This window comes from Emys orbicularis, chromosome 3, assembly GCF_028017835.1.
Source record: "Emys orbicularis isolate rEmyOrb1 chromosome 3, rEmyOrb1.hap1, whole genome shotgun sequence".
Classification (NCBI taxonomy): domain Eukaryota; kingdom Metazoa; phylum Chordata; order Testudines; family Emydidae; genus Emys; species Emys orbicularis.
Genome location: NC_088685.1, coordinates 41,188,707 through 41,207,722, shown reverse-complemented (window position 1 = coordinate 41,207,722; position 19,016 = coordinate 41,188,707). Strand labels below are relative to the sequence as shown.

General features: G+C 43.3%; 1 protein-coding gene across 1 annotated transcript in view; it reads right to left on the bottom strand.

Moving 5' to 3' along the window:
• SH3YL1 (SH3 and SYLF domain containing 1) overlaps window positions 1–15,941 on the bottom strand; it is an 83,901-nt gene extending 67,960 nt beyond the window's left edge. Inside the window, exon 1 of the mRNA XM_065401390.1 lies at window positions 15,749–15,941. Coding sequence (XP_065257462.1) covers window positions 15,749–15,941 — 193 coding nt within the window. The remainder of the gene's footprint in view (window positions 1–15,748) is intronic.
• Window positions 15,942–19,016: the final 3,075 nt, after the last annotated feature.

Here is a 19,016-nt window from a genome sequence, read left to right as displayed (position 1 = left end):
GAAAGGTTATGTGCTCTTACTAGAGCTGTCGATTAGTCACAGTGAACTCACGTGATTAACTAAAAAAAATTAATTGCGATTAAAAAAACGGAATCGCGCTTAATCACACTGTTAATAGAATACCAATTGACATTTATTGAATATTTCTGGATGTTTTTCTACATTTTCAAATATATTGATTTCAATTACAACACAGAATACAAAGTGTAAAGTGCTCACTTTATATTGTTTTTATTGCAAATATTTGCACTGTAAAAATGATAAACAAAAGAAATAGTATTTTTCAATTCACCTTATACAAGTACTGTAGTGCAATCTCTTTATCATGAAAGTGCAACTTACAAATGTAGTTTTTTTATTACATAACAGCACTCAAAAACAAAACAATGTAAAACTTTAGCACCTACAAGTCCATTCAGTCCTACTTGTTGTTCAGCCACTCACTAAGAGAAACAAGTTTGTTTACATTTACAGGAGATAATGCTGCCCACTTCTTAATTACAATGTCACCTGAAAGTGAGAACAGGCGTTCGCATGGCACAGTTATAGCTGGCGTCGCAAGATGTTTACGTGCCAGATGCGCTAAAGATTCATATGCCTCTTCATGCTTTGGCCATCGTTCCAGAGGACATGTTTCCATGCTGATGATGCTCATTAAAAAAAATAATGCGCTAATTAAATTTGTGACTTAACTCCTTGGGGGAAAATTGTATGTCTCCTGCTCTGTGTTTTAACCCACATTCTACCTTATATTTCATGTTATAGCAGTCTCGAATGATGACCCAGCATGTTGTTCGTTTTAAGAACACTTTCACTGCAGATTTCACAAAATGCAAAGAAGGTACCAATGTGAGATTTCTAAAGGTAGCTACAGCACTTGACCCAAGATTTAAGAATCTGAAGTGCCTTCCAAAATCTGAGAGGGATGAGGTGTGGAGCTTGCTTTCAGAAGTCTTAAAAGAGCAACACTCTGATGCCAAAACTACATAACCCAAATCCAGGGGCGGCTCTAGCTTTTTTGCCACCCCAAGCACGGCAGGCAGGCTGCCTTTGGCGGCCTGCCTGCAGGAGATCCCCGGTCCCGCGGATTCGGCGGCATGCCTGCGGGAGGTCCGCCGGTCCCGCAGCTTCAGAGTATCTGCTGCCGAATTGCCGCCGAATCCGCAGGACCGGAGGACCTCCCGCAGGCATGCGGCCAAAGGCAGCCTGATGCCGCCCTCGCAGGGACCGGCAGGGCGCCCCCCGCAGCTTGCCGCCCCAGGCATGCGCTTGGAGCGCTGGTGCCTGGAGCCGCCGCTGCCCAAATCACCAAAAGAGAAAATCAACCTTCTGCTGGTGGCATCTGACTCAGAAGATAAAAATGAACACGCTTCAGTCTGCACTGCTTTGCATCGTTACAGAGCAGAACCCGTCATCAGCATGGACGCATGTCCTCTGGAATTATGGTTGAAGCATCAAGGGACATATGAATCTTTAGTGCATCTAGCATGTAAATATCTTGCGACGCCAGCTACAACAGTGCTATGCAAATGCATGTTCTGACTTTCAGGTGACATTGTAAACAAGAAGCAGGAAGCATTATCTTCTGCAAATGTAAATAAACTTGTTTGTCTAATCAATTGGTTGAACAAGAAGTAGGACTGATGGGATTTGTAGGCTCTAAAGTTTTACATTGTTTTATTTTTGAGTGCCGTTATGTAATAAAAATAACTACATTTGTAAGTTTGACTTTCATGATAAAGAGATGAACTACATTACTTGTATTAGGTGAATTGAAAAATACTATTTCTTTTGTTTTTTTACAGTGCAAATATTTGTAATAAAAATAAATATAAAGTGAGCACTGTACACTTTGTTTTCTGGGTTGTAATTGAAATCAATATATTTGAAAATGTAGAAAACATCTAAAATATTTAAATAAATGGTATTCTATTGTTTAACAGCACCATTAATTGTGTTGCTAATCACGATTAATTTTTTTAATCGCTTGACAGCCCTAGCTCTTGTATTTTTTAATACAATTTTCTTAGTGGTTTCCAATTATTAAAACTTTTTTTTTTAAATTTCTATGAAGAGTTCTACAAAGGTGGGCCCAACCCACCCTTGATTAGAAGGTCTGGTTGTATTTCTATAACTTAGTGGATGAAAAACCTCCTTGAGAAGAGAGGAAGGAAAGTAGGGAATATGATCTATCTTCCATAGAGTGTATGTCTCAGGCCTTGTCTACATGGCAAAGTTTTTTCAATGTATCTTTAGTTTATTCCAGTATAAACTGTCTTGCATCCACATAAGCGATTTTTTTGTGTGTGCTTTATTTCGCATTTTATCCCACTATAACTGCTTTGGAAGAGAGAGAACTATTTTGGAATGAGTTATATCATTATAAGAGTTGTACGCCAATTTCAAATTAACTATATCACTTCAGGTAGAATAAAGCTGGAAACACACCACCATCAATGTTCGTAGTGATTTTAGGAGCAAAAGTTCCATTTTTCATTGCACCTAGTTGCTAAAGTTCCTAGCACCATGGACCTCTCTAGACCAACCCCCCACATTAATTTAGTGAACTTGCCATGGTGATCAAACAGGCCTTGCATGATCATGAAAAAATACCTTTTTTTCTGCTGATGAACTCCAAGGCCTGTTTGGGGACTGTATGGGAGGGGAGCATATGGGAGGGGAGCAGGGGGACAGACAAATAGAAGACATGTGTGTCCCATCAGTGGCCCCGATACAATTCCGCAACCCCAAGCATTCACCGGAGATTACTCACAAATTTGGATTGCCAAGCTTTATTATCCAGGGCAGCAACACACATCTCTATGACAACAGTTCCGACAGTTGATTTTCAAAACCAAATGAATTAGCCACCGACTCGTAGCAAACAAAGAAGGCAAGCTTCTCTCGGAGCACATGTTTCTCTGCTTTGAGGGAGACTCACACATTGGTGCTCTGTCACCGTAGCACCATGGCGAGCTCTACACACATGCTGAGGAAAGTGGCCTTCCACATCTTAAATTGCATGGACATTTTGGTCATCCTATTGCCAATACAGCTGGAGCACCTTGTCCATATAAACAACCATCATGACTGTGGTGCTCAGCAGTGCTTCCTCCACGTTGCCTGACAAGAGTTTGAAAATTTGTTCAATTATGAAAGTTTCTACTGCTACCGAGCGAGAAGGAAAAAGATGGAGTGAGCACAGGGAAGAATGGACTGAGTGGGAGTTAGGCACTACAGGGAAGTATGCTCTAAATTTAACTGTTAACAAAACAGCCGGTAGGCTAACAAATTAAACCTCTTAAAAACTTAAAATTCTGCCCCTGAAATATCAATACACCACCAAAAAGGGAACCAGGAAGACAAGGAGGAAACAATCATGGCTAAATGGCAAGGTTTGAGAGCCTATTTGAGCCAAAACAGAAATCCTTCAAGATTTGGAACTCTGACCCTAGTGAAACCAATAAACAGAAGCCTAAATTATAGATGGCATTAAACAAGAAATTAAAGGGCCAAAATGGAGTTCAAAGAGCAAACAGTTAAAGGTAGGTGATCACTGGTGTGGGTGTTGCCTTCCAACATCTTGCTCCTTGTTCGTGTTTTTTTTCCTGGTTCCTGTTCTTGATTAAGGCTGTATGTATGCATAGCATAGGGTGTACAGGTATTAAAGGCCCACTGCTACATATCTGCAGTTCAGACTTACATTTTGTTTAGACTGTTGCTAATCTAACGGGTTCAGGGTTATTACATCTTTTGATTAACAACCTACCTGCAGGTCTTGCTTTTTTGGGGGGGAGGAGGGGGTTTGGACTGCTATTCTGGGATGCATCAGAGCATAACATTATGGCAACAAGTGTTTCTAATGTGCAAACTATGCTGCCTGGACATCCTTAGGCTGATGACTAGCCAGACTTTATTCAGAATTTTGAAAACTATGTGCAGATCATGTAACTCTCTGATGCTGCTAGGTTACCCTTGCTGCAGAACTACTTAGGCCATGTTGACATTAATATTTATGATGCACTCCCAGAACCCAAGTCGTCCTTTGAGGCGTCTGTGCAGTGCCTCAAGTATTTCAGCACTGGAGATTCTGTTCTAATAAAAAAGAAAACATTTTTTGAAACTCACCAGCAACTTAATGAAACCATATGTGAGCTTGCATGTCATTTGTGGAGTTGGCCCAGGATTGTGATTTTGGGGATGTTATGATGATATTTTTGTGACTGGCACAACCAATGACCACCTGGGGGACCCGTTAATGACTGAAGATGCTAGAATGATAACTTTTGATGCTATGGTTGCTAAGAGCAAGGCATTGGAAAGGGCTCGGGCTGGAAGATTGTGTCTGTCAGACTGCTGTTACCTTTGTGTCTATGCTTAAACCATCAGCTGCTGCTCCTACTTCTGTAGCCCAGTCACATGACACTACTTATTCCTGCTCCATGACTATGGCAGTAAACGTTGCCAAGTTGGCAGTTTCTGGTGCGGTAGTCCGGATCACTTGGCCAATTTCCCTCCCTGCCCAGCTAGCACTGCTATGGGTAGATCTACACTTACCCGGTAGTTCGGCGGCGAGCGATCGAACTTCTGGGTTCGACTTATCGCGTCTTGTCTGGACGCGATAAGTCGAACCAGGAAGTGCTCGCCGTCGACTGCGGTACTCCAGCTAGACGAGAGGAGTACCGCGGAGTCGACGGGGGAGCCTGCCTGCCGCGGGTGGACCGAGGTAAGTTCGAACTAAGGTACTTCGAACTTCAGCTACGTTATTCACGTAGCTGAAGTTGCGTACCTTAGTTCGAATTAGGGGGTTAGTGTAGACCTGGCCTATGTGTTGTGCTTGTGGAAAGGAAGGACACTATGCAGAGGTACACTGGTTCACAAAGACAGGAGGCATGAAGTTAGGGTGACCAGATGTCCCAATTTTATAGGGACAATCCCGATTTTTGGGTCCTTTTCTTATATAGTCTGCTATTACCTCCCATCCCAGTCCCGATTTTTCACACTTGCTGTCTGGTCACCCTACATGAAGTGCATGTGAAGCTGCATGAGACCACCTTTACTGGGATCCCTGATGTTTCCCTTAGTATGATTTTCTCATGTGGCAAGGCACTGGAGCTAGTATTTGCTATCATGGATATTAATGGCCCTCCACTGAAGTGCATAGTGGATATGGGTGCTGATGTTAACATTCTTCCTTCTGGGTTAGTTCACATGCTGGACATTTGCCTCCCGACAGTGGTTAAAAATGTTTGGGCTTTGTATTTGCAGACAGTGGCTGATGTTGTAAGTTCTGTGCTCTACAAAGGCATAGTCTTGACTGCAAAATTTTTACATTGTTCAGTGCATAGCTGTGAATGTCGTTCCATTATTGTCCTATGATCTGTGCTTACGGCTTGGTATTACCCATCAACTCACACAGGACACCTCATGCGTGTTTATGTCAGCTAGAATAGAAAGCGATATCCAAAACTATCTTTCAACTACACCATGAGTTATTTAATGGTGATAGTGTTCTGTCCCTGGAATATTACTCCTGGGGGAATTTTGCATCAAAAATTTAAAAATTCTGCACACAGTATTTTAAAATTTTATTTGTCAAAATAACACTACATAATCACCCCACTTTCAATTATTTTGGTAATTTATTTCAAAATACCTGTCAGCAAGTATATCTGTAACAATACAGACACACAAGAAAATTCCCCCAGGAGTAGAGAGTTAAAGAAACCCCCATGATAACCCAGTTCCTGTTTCTCTACCCCCTCACCCCCCAAGGCCAGCCCAGCCACGCCCCCCTCCCCAGCCAATACACCCCACCACCACGAGCCCAGCTGCGGGGCCCCCTCTTGCCCAGATACCCACACCCCCTCCCGACCCAGAGCCCAGCTGCAGGGCCCCCCTAGCCCAGATACCAGGACCCCCCCTTCCCCCTCCCCCCAGAGCTTAGGTATCCAAAGGGGAAAACAGCCTGATGCTTGGTCCCAGGCGTGTGTGGAGTTGCCTGCATGCTGCCATTGCCTTCTCTCAGGGCGTGCAGGGAACTACAGCTGTCGGGAACTCTCTAGTTCCCTCCCCCTCCCCCAGCAGTGTCTTCTATGTGCGAACTGGGCTCTGCCGGATTCAGCAGCCCCTAGTTGCGGCCAGCAGCACTGCAGCCCATTTCTGTGCACACAACATTAATTTCTGCAAAATTCTGCATTGCACAGTGGCACAGAATTCCCCCAGGAGTAGAATATGCGTACTCTCTACAGCTGCATTTGAGTACCAAGCCCTTTGCACCACCTGCACGTTGTGTATCTCCTGTATTTGTGCACAAGATCCAAGCAGAAATGCAAAACATGAAAGATAATAGTATAATTCAGGAGGTGGAAGGACCTATGGATCAGAGCTCATTTCTTGTTTAACCACTTTATTTGCTACTTTTGGCCTACCAGAGAGCATTGTTTCAGATAATAGGACACCTTTTGTATCAAGACAGTTTGAAGGCTGACAAGTATTGGAACAGTACATTACCAATCTGCTGTGTACTATGCCCAAGGAAATGGGATAGTGGAGAGAATGCATGGGACTCTAAATAAGTATGTAGCTCGCATACTGGAGGATCATCAAGATGCAAGATTGCATTAAGTCAGGCTTTATACAATATTAGGAGTACCCCTCATGAAAGTATTGGCAAAACCTCATTGTAACAGCTCTTCAATCAACCTATGAGGATCAAGTTGTCTATGCTGATGGGAAAGGTTCATCCAATCTCTTTAAAAAAAAATAATTAATGGAGATATCCTATCTCCTAGAACTGGAAGGGACCTTGAAAGGTCATCGAGTCCAGCCCCCTTGCCTTCACTAGCAGGACCAAGTACTGATTTTGCCCCAGATCCCTAAGTGGCCCCCTCAAGGACTGAACTCACAACCTTGGGTTTAGCAGGCCAATGCTCAAACCACTGAGCTATCTTCACTATCCTTAAAGCCGACTGAGGTGACTAGAAAATATGCAAGTTTCAATATCCATGCAACACTCCCAGTATTCTATCCTCAACAAACAGTGTGTGTTAGGTAAGGGTTTGTAAGTATTTTCAATAATCATGACATGATCTTGCAGGCTGCCTGTGATGGAGTGTGGCAAGTGCATTTAACTAGCAAAATATACTGTCTGCAGAAAGGGGAACAGATAGGGAAGAGGATGCTCTTTCTGCCTATGATTATGTAATGTGGCCAGTTGGGGAAGTTGCACCATAGCAATAGCATCCACTCCTTGAGCTGCATTAGAGGTATAACTTATGGCCATAGGATCACCTAGTGCCTCTGGCCAACTACTGTGAACTTTTCAGGAGAAAGGAAAGAAATTGTGATGATTGGGGTGTGTGTTCTTTCTATTCCTGCTCTCTGAATTCAGTGTTCCTGTTCAAGTTTGTTTGTGTGCATAGCACTGGGTGGGTGTAGCTACTCAGGGCCTGCTGCTACATATCTGCTGTTCACTTACGTGTTGTTCAAACTATTCCTGACCTAACTGATTCAAGGTTATTAGGTAGTTTGTCAATCAAAACGTGTGTGTCTTGCTTCTTTTTTGGACTGCGATTCTGGGATGCATCAAAGTGTAACAAGATGTAAAAACAAACAAAAGATTTTTTAAGTATGTCAGAAGCTGGGGACCTGCAAAAGAATCAGTGTGTCTGCTCTGGCTCACCTGGGATAAGAGGGAAAAATTAAGGAAGAAAAGAATAAGGCAATGGTTTCTTTGCATCAGTCTTCACCACGGCAAATATGAAGACAATACCTACGCCGGACCTGCTCTTTTGTGGCAATAAAGATTAGGTACTTTTAGTCACTGAGGCTTCAGAAAAAGTGGACTGGACTGCTGGTCTGACTAAGTATGGAAATTCCTGTGTTCCTATGCTACTGAACAAAGGCAATGCTATCAATAGTTTGAACAAGGAAAGTACAGTGAGTGCCTCTGCAATCAAAATAAAGTATTAGGGCTCTTAAAACAGTTTTGGTTTCTGTTTGAATTCCATAATACAAGTTTGGACCACACTTGATAACATTAAGGTGTGCCTAGAAGAATTCTGAAAGAGGAAAGAATCCCTTGATGGTATCCTGTAGTTCAGGAGAGCATAGCATATTTTCATAATGGAAAAGCTCAGAGACAATCTGAGACAGAACAAAGTAATTCTTACAGATCTGACTACCTTTGCACAATACGAATGATAGACAAAAGAAATAGGAAAGAAACCCAGGAAATATAGAAATCTGTTTGTCTTATAAAAAAGATCAATGTTTGTCCAAGCACTATATAGGAATCATAGAACTGAGAATTACATTGAAGCTCTTTGGGACAAAAAATGTCCTTCTACCCCATTTATATAGGGACTAGGAACAATGGGGAACCAATCCTAATTGAGACTTCAAAATGCTACTACAATAGAAATAATAATATTACATTTCTGCTCCATCTTAGTTCCTATTCCCACAATTTTCATAGGACTGCATTGTAATTTGAAAACTAACAATGATTTTTCCTTGAATTTGCTCAAAGAAGTTTACAATATATTTTGCTATTTAATAAACTACAGCATAATATCATGCTACTGTAACCCATGCCTGCTTGGTGTGGCACTCTGTCCTCCTCTAGTGGCAGCTAAAGATTGATGAGTTGGCTACTGCCTCAACTAAGAGAGGTGTGTCTTGTAGCTCATGCAGTAGAGGCTCATGCATTAAGCTTCATAGGTCCCAGGTTTGATACTGGCCATACGACTACTGGGGTCTGTTGGTATTACGCTAGCACAGCAATTTTTGTTCCTAAATACCTTATAGTAAGAAGACTTTACAGAACTTTTACTTACTTATTTTTCTAGTCAGCATGTTGTACCACGCTGGTAGTATAATATGAATTGTACAGTAGCCTATCTTTCCATTGCACATTCTTCACTATTAGCTTTTAAGCATGCCTTGCGTTAATATACATAATTGTTTGGTTTGTATTCCACCAGTGTTCAGGAAAGAGACATAGCAAAAAGCAGTAAGACAATAATTTCCATCTAGAGGATTTACAATGTCATGATCAGTGAATGCCCAATGGGACCAAGTTTCATTTACACAGTGCTTGATGATGAAGGAAGAAGATAGAGCCCATATGAGTCAGCACCACATACTGCAAAGGAGAACATCCCGGGAAAATTGATTAACTACTTAATTTGCAAGCTTATAAAGCAAGTGCATCAGCCTCTCATTTAGATTCTAGTAGTAACATATTGTGTTGACTGAATATTTGAATAGAGAGCAAAACATATTTGGCATAATTGTCTGAGTGAGGCGTAGTATGTTATATAGTAATAACAAAAGTTATTACATTCTTTAAAAACTAATTCTGATCTAATCCCAATTTTATGAATCTATGAACCAAAGAGTAAACAAATATGGTAGAATTCTCAAAACTTGACTGTCAACAGAAATAAGTACAGTTTACACAGGAGATGGGAGATGTAAAAACAGGTACAGACAAGGTCTTGTGTGACGATCTTGTATGCACAATAAGTCAACTTTGAAGAGTATAGTTGGAAAAGTCTCTGAGTTTGGATTCAAGACACAAAAGAACAGAGAAATGACTATCAGCCATCAAAAACCAAGAATTATTTAAATTTCATTAAGAACCTAGAAAAACGAGCTAACAGCGTTTAGTGGAATGCGTAGTTGATACTAATTCAGAGAAGCTACAAATACCAATGAGTACAGCAATAATACAAAAACTCAGAAAAATGAGCAGAAAACAATGCAATACGATAGCTTTTGGACAAGCTGAAGCTAATACAGTCAAGGAAAAAGTACTCAGAGGTATTTAATGGGAAGGAGAAACCTCAAAAGCAAGACAGAGTGATAGTGGGGAGAAAACTGACCACGTTACAATTCAAAGCAGCAATAAAAAAAAGTCCATGTACAGAAAACAGACATTTTGAAATAAAACAGGAGCTTTTACAGGCACTGACAGGTGAAAAAAGTGGCAATAGGATGGTTTCTTCCTTTGCTTTTCCTTTATTAGCTCACTTTCACTTCAGTGAACCTGACCTTCTCTTACATGTTACCTTGCTTCCTATAAACTTCACCTCTCTTTATTGAATTAGGGTTTTGTACTGGTTCCTGTGACACTAAGCACCCCTATATACACACCCTACTCACTATTGTAATAATCTTTGTACAAAATATGCTCTGTGAGGTATCAGTTGAAAATTGATAACTCACTGATCATTAATATTCTTGCGTGATGTATATACACGATGGGTATTAACAGTTACGGATATATGCTGGAATAACTAAAGTGTGCATAGACCAGGTATGTCATGGGAGTTATTAAACAGGTCTATCCTAAACAAAGAAATGAGTGTTTACCTCAGTTTACATATAAGCAGTAAATAGACCCATCAAGCTAACAAGGGGTGGAGGCAAACCTAACACTAGCAAGTTCGGGAGAAGACAGCATGACATCTATATCCAGCAGGAGAGAGAAGTTTGGTCTGAGTTTTACTTTTCAGAAGAATCTTTTGCAAAGGCATGGGGGCTGAATCTCAAGTGATAAAGAAATGAATCAAATGATTGAATTCAATATTACTGTAGTATACAATGTATAGAGTGAGCTCTTTTCTGAAAGCTAATGACACATTTTACAATGATATTAATCACCAGGGTATGTATTAATACTATAGGAGGAATTATGAATGCCCATTGATATGATGATTTAAAGAGTGTGGTCGAACAAAGAAGGAACAGCTCCCACCCAGACAGGATGGGGGCAGCTATTTACCTATCTCCTACGTAAATTATACATGGTAGAATCAAAACAATGGAAGCCCAATTTACATGCAGGGGAATGTGAAGCCCACAGAAAGGGGAGAACAGCATGAGGTCATTCTGCCTCTTGAAACAAGTTCATTGAACTTTGAAAGATATACGGAAGGACAGAGTCCATCTTGGCATCCATCATTAGACAGACAAGGGAACAGAGCTCTTGCAAGCTGAGAAAGTTGGGTCCTTCAAGCAAGTGGGAAGTTGAAATCTTTGGGAACTGAATATAGGTGAGAAGCCTGCTTGGGCAAATATTGTATCTTGCTAGATTAAGTTTTAGACTTTTAGAAGCACATTTTATTTTGTTTTACTTGTAATTATCTTGATTCTTTATACTTGAACTCACTAAATCCTTTGCATATTTTGTAAATAAATTTATTTCTTTTTTATCATAAACCAACTCAGTGCTGTCTTTAAATGGAAGTATGTATTTACCGCAGTAAGTTAAAAAGCTGTGATGTAGTTTTGTTTCTTTACAGGAGCTACGAACCTTATTATTTCTCTAAGCTGTCCAAAGAGGGGTGGATACTTTAGGGCACATGGTATTGGGGAAATTCAGGACTGGAAGTGTGTTAGAGTCACTGTGCTGGTTGTAACCAAGGCTGGTGGAAGCCAGAGTGGGGCTGTATACTGGCAGCTGGGTTCACAGCTGCTGGACCAGGACTAAACTAGCAGTTTGCAAAGTTTTTGAGCTGAGCCCCCCCCCCTCTGAGTTACAATTTTTGCTTGAGCCCCTCCTAACCCAGACAAAAATAAACACATGCAAAAATATGCTTGGTAGCCTACTCAAACCTAACAGTGACCTTAACCCAACTTTAATTAAAATTACCTACACTTGTAAGTTTCAAATACACAGATACCTACCAATGGCACAGCCAAGGCTTCCTCAGCAGGATGCTTCTACCTTGCAGCCAGGCTGCCCCACCGGCCCCTCTACACCTCCCCCATCAGGTTTTCAGGGTGGGGGAAGGCAGGTGCGACAGTCTCTAGGAGCAGAGCCAGAGCTGGGAATGGAGGCTGCCGGGAGAAGAAATCAACACAGCCACGGAGGATGCTGACACTGACTCACAGGGTGGGTGTCCCATTATGGTGAGTCAGGGAGTTGGGGGAGTGTGACATGGGTTGGACCCCCCCGTCCGGGACACTACCTGATGTACTAGGGTTTCACTGAGCCTCTCCTGCTCCACCAGCCTGAATTCCCTCTCCCTGTTTTGCTGAATTTGGCTCTCCGGCCTCTTGCAGCGCACACGCACAGATAGGGCCACACCCAGCTGCAGACACAGACTGAAGTCAGCTCTGTGTGAGAGGACTCACCCAGCACTCACGTGCACACCCCTTTTGGGAGATAAGCCCAAAATAATACCGTCTTGCACTCCATTTCTATGACAGAGTAATTCTGTTCAGTAGGGGACAGCTTTTTACTTAGGAAGGCAATGGGGTGCTTTTTGTCGTCCTCCCGTTTGCCAGTGTTGGATGCATCGGTACATAATTCAAAACTCTTATCAAAGTCAGGGCTGGCTAGCACTTTGCAGACAAGAGTGCCTTTACCTTATCAAAACCTTTCTGGCACGCCTGACCAAATCACCTTAGTAGGTTGATTCTTTTTACATAAGTCCGTGATTGGGGATAGAATGGCGCTGAACCCTCCCCCTCCTGTAATAGTTTGCCAAGCCTGTGAAGGATTGGACCTGCCTTTTAGTTTGGGGCACAGGCCAATATACAATGGCTTCCAACTTAAGAGGGTTAGGGGATATTTGCCCCCCACCCCTAACCCAATGTCCTAGATAAGGGACTTTGGCTGCACCTATCTTTCACTTAGAGGGTTTTATGGTTAGACCAGCCTCTTTGAGCTTTGACAGCACAACCCCCAGGTGCTTCTTGTGGTTATCCCATGTGTTGCTGAATACAACGATGTCATCTGTATATGCCCTTGCAAAGCTCTGTAAACCGTTTAACGCTTTGTTGACCAGTCTCTGGAAGGTTGCACCAGCATTGACCAAACCAAAAGGTAACACTGAATTCACAGAGCCCTATATCAGTGATAAAAGCAGATTTTTGCTGTGCCTCCTTCTCCAGAGGGATCTGCCAATAACTTCTAGTTAAATCAAAAGTACTGAGGTATTTGGCTTGGCTCAGCACATCCAGCATATCAATTCTTGGCATGGGGTACGCGTCTGTTACAGTAACAGCATTAAGTTTTCTATAGTCCACACAAAATCTTACAGAACCATCCCTTTTGGGGACCGAGACCACAGGGGATGCCCACGAGCTATCAGATTCCTTAATTACTCTCAAATATTTGTATCTCTGTATGAATTTGCTCTTTCACTCTACTGGTGGCCCTGTAAGGCCTGGAAAGGAGGGGTTGTATCCCTTTGGTGAGGATTTTATGGGATAGCAAGTGCGTTCTCCATGGCTTGTTGGAAAACACCTCGCCGTACCCTTTCCCCTTTTTTTTTTTAAATGAGATCGAGGGGGTCCCCTCACTTTTCTCCCATATAGAAGGTCAAATGGAGACAATCCTGTGGACTCTTGTGGTACCTCCCTGTAAGCATACAGCAGGAACGGCCATAACTTGTCCCAACTTTGGCCCCTTTTCTTGGCATACATTCCCAGCAGGGATTTTAGGGTCCTATTGAACCTTTCCACCAACCCACTGGGGGCAGTCTTAAGTTGTTTCACACCACACACATTCAATAGCTCGTTGAATAACTGCAACATAAAGTTTTCTCCCCAATCAGACAAAATCTCCTTAGGGAAGCCCACTTTGCTAAATGTACTGAGTAGGGCTCTTGTAACTGTCTCAGCTTCTATATTAGACAGAGTGGCTGCCTCAGGGTATCTAGTGGCAAAATCCACCACCACTGAGATATACTTGTTCTCTCTCCAAGTGGGGCGTGGCATAGGACCCACCATGTCCATTGCCATCCTTAGGAATGCCTCCTGTATGACAGGTAAGGGACGCAGGAGAGCTTAGCTGCAAATTCCTGACAGCTAATACTTGGGATAATGTCCTCAGACACTGACAACATCTCTCCTACCCCCAGCCCTGGGGACCTATTGCTTTCAGTTGGGCAGAGGCCTGACTCTGCATCTCCCACACCTGGAACCATGCTGCCATCCTGCACTGCAGTGCCAGTGGAACCCACACCTACCTGCTCTGTGGATTCTAAGGTTCCAACACCCTTCTCCGGGCTTCCCTCCGAGACACACACCTCCGTGCTCCCTAGAGCAGAATCTATCCCTGGTTTAGCTGCGACAGGCTTGCAGCCACCAGCTGGAACAGCCTTCTCACTGATAGGCAATACACTCTCCTCCCCCTTCGAGGACCCTACACAATACTCCTTCATGCTGTGAGTTACCGCACCAACAGTCCTGGCCTTGTGGAAAAAATTGTTCCCTACCAACATGTCTACCGGGATGCCCTCTAGGATCCCTAAAAGTAAATCACCTTCCAAACCTTCCCACTCCACACAAACCTTTGTAGTGGTATGGGGAACCTTTCCGGCCTCACCCCCTTAATACTGGCCGTTTGCCTCTGGGACCACACTTGGTCGAATCAGGGAGAACTGGGCCCCAGTATCCCTTCAACCCAGGCACTCTGTGCCATCAATCTTGACAACATTAATGTGCTCCTTGTCTGGTTCACCAGGTCTGGTGTCCATCATGCAGGTGTGATAAATTGTGGGGGTACCCTCCGGGACTGAGGACAACTGAGCCAACAGGAGACCGGGGGGAGGGGGGCTTATTTTCCTTCAATTTGGGGCAGTTATATTTCACGTACTCTGTAGAATTACACACTTTCACTCATTTTCCTGCTTTTCCTGTTCCTATTTCTCTTGCCCGAAATAAGCAAACAGTCCCCGTCAGGTTCCCTTCGTTTGACCCTTTGACCGCACTCCTGTCCTGTTATTTCATTAGTTATCCCCCGGAATCACTTGGCTTCCAGGTCCCGTGGATCCTCCCCTTCCGCCCACCCACTTCCTGGATCCCAATAGGATAAGCAAATAGAAAATAACAAACCAGTAACCACTTTGTCTGTTCTCTAGCCAACACACTTGAAATCACCACCAGTGTTTCAGAGCAATAAGCTGTGCACATTACCCTGCTTTACTACGCCACTGTGACGGGTTGGACCCCGCCATCCAGGATGCCACCTGATGTACTGGGGTTTCACTGAGCCTCTCCTGCTCCACCAGCCTGGATTCCCTCTCCCTGTTTTGCTGAATTAGGCTCTCCAGCCCCTTGCAGCATGCGCACACAGACACACACGCAGGTAGGGCCACACCCAGCTGCAGACACAGACTGAAGTCAGCTCTGTGTGAGAGGACTCACCCAGCATTCATGTGCACACCTCTTTTGGGAAATAAACCCAAAATAATACTCTCTTGCACTGTATAGAAAAATCTGTACAGCACAAGCTCATAGAAATTCACCCTCCCCCTCAATGTGGAGAGAGATATACACAGCTTCTTGCCACCCCCCAGATATAAACTGCACAAACTGGGTTATGTTATAAACAAGAAATAAGTTTATTAAACTACAAAAAGGTAAATTTTAAGTGATTATAGGCGATAGCAAACAGATCAAAGTAGATTACCTTAGTAAATAAACAAAAACTGCAAACTGAGTTTAACATACTAGATAGGTAAGATATAAATTAGCAAATTCTCACCCTTAGTGATAAACAGGTTGGAAGATTCTTAAGTTGCTTTGGCTTTCCCAGGTTTTCATACACAGGCTAAAAATCCTTCCAGTCTGGGACCATCACTTCCCACAGTTCAGTCTTTGTTCCTCAGGTGTGTTGTTGCAGGGAGAGCAAGGTCCCCCCATAATGTAATTTCCCCCCTTTTATATCTTCTCCCCACTTGCTGGAAAGCTCTTTTTCCTTTGACCTGGGTCAAACAGTTCCCACTGTGTAGTGCTATCTCTGAGAAGTTTTTATTGTACACAGTTCCTAGGGTAATCCTTGAGCGCATTTCCTCAATAAGCCAGTAACACTGTTTGGCCTTTTTACTGTCGTACCTGAAAGGCTGCTTGTGGGTGTTTTCAATCTCAGAACATGTTTCAGCAATACATACATAGCCAAACTTCATAACTTCGCACATGACGATAGCACATACAATCCAATGAGATATTATTTTCTAGCAGATCAAGACTTTTAGACTGACACCTCACAAGGCATACTTTGTATAAGACATATCCTAATTACATGACAGTGGTAAATCTTGGGGTGTCAGGGTATAACAGAGTGCTCACTCCCTGCCCCCCCATGGGGGCTGCCCTGAACCCCGCCATGCGGGCTTGACATGAGCCGCCTGGTGTTGCCGCTCACCCCCTCTCCCGAATGTTCCTCCATGCCCCCCCTAGGTGGGCGCACCCCACTTTGAAAACCTCTGGTCTAAGCACACAGACACGCAGGGTGTGACCTGCATGCTTGTAAGCCAGTTGTGAGTGGCCCAGGCTGGGAGCTCCAGCAGCAAAGCATTGTGAGGCACCCAGTATTACAGGGTAAATGGTGACAACCCCTCACTGGTCTTGATTGCACTCCAGGATCATCAGAGGTACCATCACTGACAATGTATTGTTCTCCATTTTCTCCTCAATGGAGTCCTGGAGATGTCACAAATGTACACACAATACAGGGAGTCCTCGGACTTACGATGCCTGATTTACGTTGGATGCCACTTACGACGCTTTTCAGTTGACTGCCCGTTTTGCCCCTACGATGCTTGTTTCGCCCTTATGACAAAAGCAGGCAGGGAGAACAGCACACATCACATGCTGAGCCTCAGCCAATCACTGATTTCACTATTCAAGCTTTCTGATTGGCTGAGCCCGGGGCAAGGCTACCTGGCAAAAAGCTACCCTGGCCGTGGAAGCCAATCAGACAAGCGACTGCAAGGGACCTCCTTCCAGCTCCATTCATTATAATGCGACCACAACGTTATTTACAAGCAACTCTGAAAAAAGCCAGCCCAATTCTGCATAGTATGTTGCCAGCATTCTGAGTAGCCACCTGCTTTGCTGCCTGTCTGCCTAGCCTGCGTTGATGGCATTCTGAGCAGCCTGCTTTGCTGCCCAACCTGACGCCCAATTGCTGTTTTTTGTGGTTCTAATTTTTTTTTTTTTTTAAAAGGCAGAAAAGCATGAATCCAGTGAAGGTGATGTTTCTTCTTCTAAGGCCTGGTCTATATTGGGGGTGGGTGGGTGAGAGAAATCGATCTAAGTTACACAGCTTCAGCTACGTGAATAACGTAGCTGAAGTCGATGTACTTAGACCTACTCACCACGGTGTCTTCACTGTGGTGAGTCGACTGCTGCCGCTCCCCCGTCGACTCCGCCTGCACCTCTCGCGGCGGTGGAGTACAGGAGTTGATGAGAGAGATCTCAGGGGTCGATTTATCACATCTAGACTAGACGTGATAAATCGACCCCTGCTGAATCGATTGCTGCCCACCGATCCGGCGGGTAATGTAGACATACCCTCAGAAACACAGAACAATTACTATGGAAACAAAAATGGACATCATTAAGAGATCCGGAAAAGGGGAGACAGCAACTGAAATCAGCAGAGCTTTGGATATTCCCCGAACAAATATCGTAACCATCCCGAAAGATAAGGTTAGAATTCAGGAACATGTCAAGGATTCGGCTCCTATGCAGTCAACTGTGATAACTAAGCAGCGTGTTGGACTCATTGCTCAGGTTGAGAAACTTAATTATTTGGCTGGAGGATCAAAATCAACGCCGAGCTCCTGTGAGCTTAGGCATAATTCTGGAAAAGGCTAGGAGTCTTTATGAAGAGCTAAAGAAACAAAAAGGTGGAGAGTTCTACTCATGAGCCCTTTAATGCAAGCAGGGGCTGGTTTATGCGTTTTAAAGCCAGGGCCAATTTGCACAACATCAGGGTCTCAGGCAAAGCTCCCAGTCCTGATGAGGAGGCAGCTCGTGCTTTTCCTGACACACTGGCTAAAATCATTCAGGAGGGTGGCTATTGTGCTCCTCAAGTTTTTAATATTGACAAAACTGGGCTCTCTTTGAAAAGAATGCCGTCAAGAACTTACATAACCAAAGAGGAGAAATCCATGCCAGGGTTCAAAGCTGCTAAGGATAGGCTCATTCTTTTGCTCGGTGCAAATGCTGAAAGTGACTTTAAACTCAAATTAACTAATGAGGACCTCACTGAATTGGAAAAGCAGAAGGTGGCAGAGGAAGAAGATGCGCCTACTGCTGAGACTCCTGCCTCTAAAGTATTGACAACAAAAGTGTTGGCTGAGGCATTTCAACATTTGGAAACTGTCATGTCCCTGTTTGAGGAACATGACCCCAACTTTGAACGCAGTGCATCTGTGAATAGGGGCATATCCAACATGTACAGCTGTTACAGAGAAATTTACAAGGAGAAGATGAGAACATCTGTCCAAACTTCTTTGGACACTTTTTTTTAAGACTCCAGAGAAGCCCGCAGTGATTCCTTTGGGAAAAGCGGTTTTGACTTACGTTTCGATTTACAATGCAACTCTGAGGAATGAATTGTGTCGTAAGTCCGAGGACTGCCTGTATAGCAGGTACCTGTTTTGCTTTGGTAGTAGATGTAACTACAGGAGGTATTTCTCTCATTTAAAAAAAAAGAAGGGCAACCAATAAGACCTATAATACTAGCATCATACCTGTAATTTTTTAAAATTAATTCTACTTAATAGTAATTTGTTGAATAAATGGCACGAAAGGAACTTCAAACACACACTAAAGTTGTCTTGATTTGAAAATTACGACAGTGTGGTTTGCCACTGTTTTACCAAGCAAATACACCTGATCAGTAGAGTTGCAAATCACATCAACCTGTCCCAGTTTTGAATGAAGCATTATTATTAATCGTATTATGGTAGTGTGTGAGGTGCCCAGCCACAAATCAGGACCCCACTGTGCTAGGCATTGTACAAACACAATGACAGTCCCTGTCCTGAAGATCTTATACGCTAAGAAAAAAGTAAATGTGACAGACAGATGGGGGAGCACAAGAAAACATGATGATACGAGTCAGCATGATATAGTGGTGAAATCGCACCAGCTACCTAGCCTTTGTCAAATTTTTGCTCATCCTTAAGCTTATGACAAATTCCTAATCCAATACTCTATTTAAAAATTCATCTTGCTTCATTTAAGACTCTAACATAAAA